Source organism: Hyaena hyaena, unplaced genomic scaffold (genome assembly GCF_003009895.1).
Source record: "Hyaena hyaena isolate Hyena2069 unplaced genomic scaffold, ASM300989v1 scaffold_1, whole genome shotgun sequence".
NCBI lineage: Eukaryota > Metazoa > Chordata > Mammalia > Carnivora > Hyaenidae > Hyaena > Hyaena hyaena.
In genome coordinates, this window is record NW_024080633.1 from 984,279 (window position 1) to 991,801 (window position 7,523).

A 7,523-nucleotide genomic window follows, 5' to 3' on the forward strand; every position below is an offset into this window, starting at 1 on the left:
AAGAACTTCTAAAACTCAACACCCGACAATCAAATAATCCAATTAAAATTGGGCAGAAGACATGAACAAACATTCTCCAAAGACCTACAGATGGCCAACAGACCCACGAAAAGGTGCTCATCATCACCTATCATCAGGGAAATGTAAATCAAAACTACAATGAGGTATCACCTCACACTTGTCAGAATGCTAAAATCAACAACACAAGAAACCATCGTTGGTGAGGATGTGGAGAAATGGGAACGCTCTTGCACTGTTGGTGGTAATGCAATGCAATGGTAATGCAGCCATTGTGGAAGATCCTCAAAAAGTCAAAAATAGAACTACCCTACAAACCAGCAGTCACACTACGGAGTATCCAAATACAAAAACACTAATTCAGAGGGATGCATGCACCCCTATGTTTATAGCAGCATTGTTTACAATAGCTAAGATATGTAAGCAGCCCAAGTGTCCACTGATAGATTAATGGATAAACAAGATGTAGTAGGTACATACAATGTAATATTATTATTCAGCCATAAAAAGAATGAAATCTTGCCATTTGCAACAACATGGATGGAGCTAGAGAGTATAATGCTAAGTGAAATGAAGTAAGTCAGTCAGAGAAAGACAAATACCATATGATTTTACTCATGTGTGGAATCTAAGAAACTAAACAAATGAGCAGAGAAAATAAGAGACAGACAAACCAAGAACCAGACTCTGAACTATAGGGAACAAACTGATGGTTACCAGAGGGCACGGGTTGGGAGGGATAGGTGAAACAGGAGATGGGGAGTTAGTAGAGCACTTGTCATGGTGAGCACTGAGTGGTTAAAATAAAAATTATAAAAATAAACTTAAAAATAAAGACACATTGTTAAATACAAGAAAAGATATATTTAGTTTTAAAATTTTTTTAATCTTTATGTTAGAGAGAGAGAGTGAGTGGGGGAGAGAGGCAGAGGGAGAGAATCCCAAGCAGGCTCCATGCTCAGTATGGAGCCCAACACAGGGCTCGATCCCACGACCCTGGGATCATGACCTAAGCTGAAATCAAGAGTCAGACACTCAACCCACAGAGCCACCCAGGTGCCCGAAAAAGACCTATTTCAACAGAAAACTGTTAAAAGAACCAATAATTAGGAAGTGGTTGGATAATCCACGGCCTATCAACACAGAGTATTATACAACTGTATATAGAAGGAGGAGTATATGTTACCATGATGTCATCATAGGGTGTGCCCTAAAATAAAAATGGCGAGATGACCAAAGCTATATTTAGTGTGCCACGACGGACGTGCTTATGTCTCTGATCTTCAAGTTTTTTTTATTTTAAGTAGGGTCCACATCCACATCCGACGTGGGGCTTGAACTCACAACCCAGTGATCAAGACTCACATGCTCTACTGACTCCTTGTGTTTGTGCCTATAGTTATTTCAACTAAAAGAGCAATAGGAGGATAAACCACAACATAGTAAATTAAATCATGGTGGGGGTTGGGGGGTGAGTAGCAGAGAGTTGTGGGAAAGGTAGATTTGGTATTGCCGGTGTTTTGTTTTCTTAAAATCCTAACGCAAATTTAAATTGTATGAAAGCCCTAAATATATTTCTTAAAAATAAAACTAAGAAGTCTTGGTTTTCTAGGGCTGCCATAAGAAAGCACCATAGACTGAGTGGCTTGAACAACAGAAACTTATTTCCTCACAGTTCTGGAGCCTAGAAGTCCAAGATCAAGGTTCAGCAAGGCCATCTTATTCTGAGAGTATCTCCTTAATTTATAGATTGCCACCTTCTGCTTTTATCTTCACATGGTCTTCCTTCTATGTGTGTCTGTGTCCTAACCTCCTCTCATAAAAGTACCAGTCATATCAGATTAAGGTCCACCCTAATGACCTCATTTTACCTTAACTCCCTCTTTAAAGACCCTATCTGTAAATACAGTCACATTCTGAGGGACTGGGGGTTATGACTTGAACATGTGAATTTTAGAGGGACATAGCTCAGCCCAAAATACTGACCAGGAATGGGTCAATTTTGTGGCTTTTTGAATAACCATACAGAGGAAGATTCCAAGTGACAAGTGCGTGCAATAATCACACTGTACCTGCCTGGCTGATATGCCTGAAGGATAAAAGGAAATGCAGATGAAAGAAAAATGATTCCAACTGACTAATACACCCAGTTATTGTACCTCCCGATGGATATGCCCTAGAGTGAAAAGGAAATGCAGAGGGCTATTTATCCATCCTGATGCTAGGTGTTCTGCAGAAGCTGTGGTACACCTTGGCCCAGACTGACAGAGGTAAGGCATTTTTTTTTTTCATCTTTATTTATTTTGGAGAGAGGGAGAGACAGAGAGACAGAGTGCAAGTGGGGGAGGAACAGAGAAAGAAAGAGACACAGAATCTGAAGCAGGCTCCAGTCTCTGAATTATCAGCACAGAGCCTGATGCGGGGCTCAAACTCACAAACTGCAAGATCATGACCTGAGCTAATGTCAGACACTTAACCAACTGAGCCACCCAGGCACCCCACAGGTAAGGCATTTTAGACATAGGACATAGACTTGATACGTACGGGAGCTGGATCCAATCTCTCTCAGGTCCTTAAACACTAAGGGAGATAGACAGTCATCTAAAGTCATCCCAGTTTCTGTCTAGAGGTGGATGGAGGAGCTGGGCTAGAAGAAGTTCATGCTATAATTAATGCCCTGTGTCCCCTAGGGTCCACTATGGATCCTTCATTCCTGCTAGTTTTTCCTTTACTCCTGGCCCTGTCAACACCTTGCAATGCTTGTGATTGTAAAATTCAGCACCCTCAGACATATTACTGCACATCAGACGTCGGTGAGTCTAAGGAGACACCAGAGAAGTCTCCACCAAGGAGGTCTCACCCTAGGGTGAAGTGCGGAGGAGGGGGAGCTCTGGTGATCTGATCGATGTCTTCGTGAGATGTTGGATGGGGGATCCTAAATCAATGAACCTATGGGCCCCTGACCCATTTCTTCTTCCTCCCAGTCATATTAGCTGATATACAAGGACCAGGAAACAACACTGTGACAAAACAAGGTTTCAGAATCAATGTCATTAAGGTAAACTCAGTACCTCCTTTCTTCTTACCCCCTTTCCTCAAAATAAGCAAGACTATCTGCTCTTGCTGAGAGATTTGGATGGTTTCTGGAGCCTAGCAACTTCTATGTAAACCTACAGTCCTAGCCACTCTTTCCTTCCCATTCCAGGTACTCAAGGCTCCCAAGGGCACCCCAAGATTCCATGAGATCTACTCACTCATCAGTTGGAAGGACTGTGGTTATAAGCTGAGGACCACTCAACAATCACAATTACTTATCGCAGGTGAGCATCCCTGTCTACATACCGCCCCTCACCTTGCTACCTCCCCCTAAACGGACCACCTGACTTCGGCAGCTAGCACCACCAAGGACCAAGGGCCCCTCTGTCATCATCTGACAGACTCTTCCTGGGGCAATGCTGGACCCTCATGCATGGCCGACTCTGTACCAGCCTCAGGGCTTCTCCAGCCTCTGCTCTGACTCCCCAGGGGATATCCAGACATGCTGTGCTAACTCAGCCCATGTTCCCCCATCACTGCAGGCTATCTGAGGGGGGGCACATTGCACTTCACAAGATGCCATCTGGTCTATTTCTGGTACCGGCTCACCAGAGAGCAGAGGCTAGGTTTTGAGGCAGCGTACAGAACAGGGTGCAAATGTCAAGTGAGTAGCCACCCCCTCTGCAGCCCAGGCACTGCTCCTGTCCCATGTCCTTGTTCCCAGATCTTCCTCCCTGCTGTCTCCCTCTCTGGATGAGCCCTGTCTTTCACCTTCCTTCCGTTCCCTGGCTTCTTCCCACTGTTGCCTTCCCGTCCTTGCCCCCCTCACCACTCCCTTTAGCCTCTTCTTGTTCACAGACCCCTGCTGCCCTTGTCTGTCCAGGATGGGGTGTATGAACAGGAGGTGGGCCGTCCCGTGTCTCCCCCCACCCCTAGGTTCAGCCCTGCCTCTTCTGCTGGCGTCCCTGCCCTCAACCTGACTTCAGGGAGTGTGTGTGGAGACAACAAGACTGTAAATACAAAATATGGGAAGGAAACCATTCCTTGTACTCCGTGTGCGCCCCCTCCATGGATGGGCCCTGTGAGTGGACCCACATCCAGATGAACTATCAATACCAAACCTCAGCTCCAACGACCTCTATTCACTAGGCCCGAAATCATATAATAGAGTTTTAATATTCTGTTTCCTGGTCTGGCTGCTGTTAACAGAACTTAGTTTTGTACACCTCCATTGAGTAATACACTTTCTGAAGCATATTTGAAATATACTTGCTTTCTGTAAGTAGTGTATGCATCAATAAAATTTACAAAAATAAATCCCAAGTTGATAAACCTCACCTGGTGACAAATTCCCTTTATCATCGCAGTTCATCAATTATCTTTTATTTCTTATTCATCCAGCAACCCCATGCCAGGCTCTAATCCTTCTTATTCCACAATTCCTGACATTTCCTTATCCTCTCCAAGCAGTAGCCCTGGGCCCAAACAAAGGGACAGATCTAGATCTAATCTGACCAAGATCAGACTCCACCTGACACACCCTTAACCTTCCAAAGATGATTTGCAGAACCAAAAATCACAGGAGAAAGGATATTCCTTGTTCCCACAGAATTAAGACTCACTTGCAAATATAAAAATCATTCCTTGTCATATTAAAGTTCTGAAAATAAAATAGAAGACTGTTAAGCTTTTATAAGAACACAAAGGGGAATATTTTTAGGACTTCAAATCACAAAAGTTCTAAAATATATGAAGGAAAATGTTGATAAATTCCAGTACTTTAAAATAAAATATTTTTCCTCAAATAAAACAAAGTACCATAAACACTATAAAAATATAAGATGCAGACATGCATTGGAATTGGAGAGGATTTACAGTTTTATGATAAAAATTAGGTCTGAACAATGAATGTTTTGGGGAATTGGTTGAAGTTCCTCCTTAAACATAATTTATGAACTTAAAAATTTCCCAGAGTCGGGACACCTGGGTGGCCCAGTCGGTTAAGCGTTGGATGTCAGCTCAGGTCATGATCTTGCAGTTCGTGGGTTCAAGCCCCGCATGGGGCTCTGTGCTGATGGCTCAGAGCCTGGAGCCTGCTTAGGACTCTGTGTCTTCCTCTCTGCCTTCCCCCACTCATGCTCTGTCTCTGTCTCTCTCCAAAATAAATAATTAAAAAAGCATTTTAAAAAAAGAAAAAAAAAATTTTCTAGAGTCCTTCCAAGAAAGAGGGTCTTCTCTGTTTTATTTAATTAACTGTTGAATTTAATTATGTAATTTTATTTTATTAATCTAATTTTATTTTGTTAATTATTTTAAATTTTGGAATCATTTTTGATTTACAGAGGAAGGTACCAAGATAGTACAAAGAATTCACGCATACCCTTACCTAGTTTACTCTAATGATAACATCTTATGCAACACTGGTACATTTATTAAAGGTAAGAAATTAACATGAGTGCAAAACGATTAACTAAATGACACTTTACTCCAATTTCTACCACTTTTCCCCTTTTTGGGGGCCAGAATCTAATCCAGGATACTGCAGAAATTAGTCTGGTCTGTGACAACTTTTTTTTAATTTCTTAAAGTTTACTTTTTTTTTTTTTTTTTTTTTTTTGAGAGAGAGAGAGACAGAATCCCAAGAAGGCTCTGCACTGACAGATGGGGGCTCGAATTCATGAACCTGTGAGATCACGTCCTGAGCTGAAATCAAGAGTCAGACACTTAACCAACTGAGCCACCCAGGCACCCCTGGTCTATGACAACTTCTTAATTTAACTTCATTTTCAATGCCCTGGCAATTTTACAGTGTACTGACATTCTGGAGACTCCTTCAATTTAGATTTGTCTGATGTATTTTCATGATCAGACTGAGGCTGTTGATTTCAAGAAGAATAGCACAAAGAGGAAATCCTTCTCTCACTGCACTGTATCACAAGTACATAGCATTCATATTACATCACTGGTAGTGTTAACAATGATCATTTGGTCAGGGTGGTATCTGCCAAGTTTCTCCACTGGAAAGGCACCATTTTTCCTTTTTATACTCTGTTAGCCAGACCCCGTTGCTTTGAACAATGGAATTTAGAAAGCCGTATCTGGACACTGGGTTCTTCATTACTACTGGGGTGTCACTGCTTCCAGACCTTCTCAGTAGACAGTACTAGGAAATATATGTATGTACACGAATTTATGTATAACCACATGTTTATAACTATTACTCTCTGTCTCTCAATATATATTAAAATAAACCTGAGTTTCATACTAATGCCAACTACAAAGTAATACAGGGCTCATTATAGCTCTCACCTGCTGATTATTTGTACCTTTTTCCTCTGACAATAAGAAACTTGACTCTCATTTTATTATTTGTTCAAACCTAGTGTATATGTAAAGTAGTTTCAGAATTGTCAGCATGAACCCCTGTAAAGTAAATTTGCCAACAAAGCACCAGGTGTATGTGGTTTTCAACATAAATCCACTCATTCAAACTCATATGCACATAGTTTCTATCCTAAGGCCCCAGAGGATCCCAAACACATCTGGGTCCATTCTGGGAAAGGAAGCCCTGGAGAGGAAATGGTGCAGACTCAGAAATCTGGGTGAACTTGCATGCAGTGCCAGGAATAAAGGTACCGCCTAATATTTCTATATCTACAATCCCAACCTAATTTATCCCAACCCTCAATTTCAACCCTCCAATGAGCAGGTCTTCCCATTAAAACTCTCAGAAAAACATAGAGCTCCCGGCAGAAGATCAGGAATCTAAGTGGACATAGTTGTGGTTAACAGGCACAGAAGATGCTGCAAAATTCATGTGCCAGTTGTCTGTGGTCTCACTCTCTATGGAGTTCAACCACTGACCTTGGAATCAGAAGAGAATTCTAGAAGAAAAAAACAAGACTGTGGAACAAATCATGTAGCTGGCACAAACTTATGGAACCAAATGGGGACAGGAAGGTTTTCTGTGGCTATGAGGCCACACACACACACACACACACACACACACAACAGTTACAAAAATATTTATAAATGTTTGTGTATATGTAGGTAACATATATTTCCTAGGAAGCTTTATCTGCTGAGAGTCTAAATGAAATGAAATTTATCACTTGCATAGGCAATAGTTTCTTACATAGGGCACAAAAAGCAGAAACTATGAAAAACAAACTGATAAATTGCACTTCATTAAAATTTAAAACTTCAAAAGCTGTAATTCCAAAAATAAGAGAATGAGCCCCAGAGAGGGGTGCTAAATGCAAAACACATATATCTGACAAACATGCTATATCCAGAATATATTAAAAGAAAACAAAAATCTCTTGATACTCAAAAGGAAAAATAGCAATACAATGAGCAAAATATCTGAATAGACACTTCATAAAACATGATACATGGAGTGCCTGGGTGGCTCAGTCAGTCAAGTGGCCAACTCTTGATTTTGGCTCAGGTCATGATCTCATGGCTGG

At 41.4% G+C, this 7,523-nt stretch overlaps 1 protein-coding gene across 1 annotated transcript; it reads left to right on the forward strand.

Annotated features, from left to right (window-relative positions):
- Window positions 1-2,716: 2,716 nt before the first annotated feature.
- Window positions 2,717-4,203, forward strand: LOC120228085 (metalloproteinase inhibitor 1-like). The gene is made up of 5 exons (XM_039226222.1): window positions 2,717-2,831; window positions 3,003-3,076; window positions 3,224-3,338; window positions 3,597-3,718; window positions 3,991-4,203. The coding sequence occupies exons 1-5, from the start codon at window positions 2,717-2,719 to the stop codon at window positions 4,201-4,203; spliced, it is 639 nt and encodes a 212-aa protein (XP_039082153.1).
- The last annotated feature ends 3,320 nt before the right edge of the window (window positions 4,204-7,523 follow it).

Excerpts from the sequence above, each read along its gene's own strand:
- LOC120228085 (XM_039226222.1), top strand. The coding sequence starts at position 2,717 with ATGGATCCTTCATTCCTGCTAGTTTTTCCTTTACTCCTGGCCCTGTCA. Across the intron at positions 3,077-3,223 it reads TCAGAATCAATGTCATTAAG|GTACTCAAGGCTCCCAAGGG; the intron begins GTAAACTCAGTA and ends TTCCCATTCCAG. Across the intron at positions 3,339-3,596 it reads ATCACAATTACTTATCGCAG|GCTATCTGAGGGGGGGCACA; the intron begins GTGAGCATCCCT and ends CCATCACTGCAG.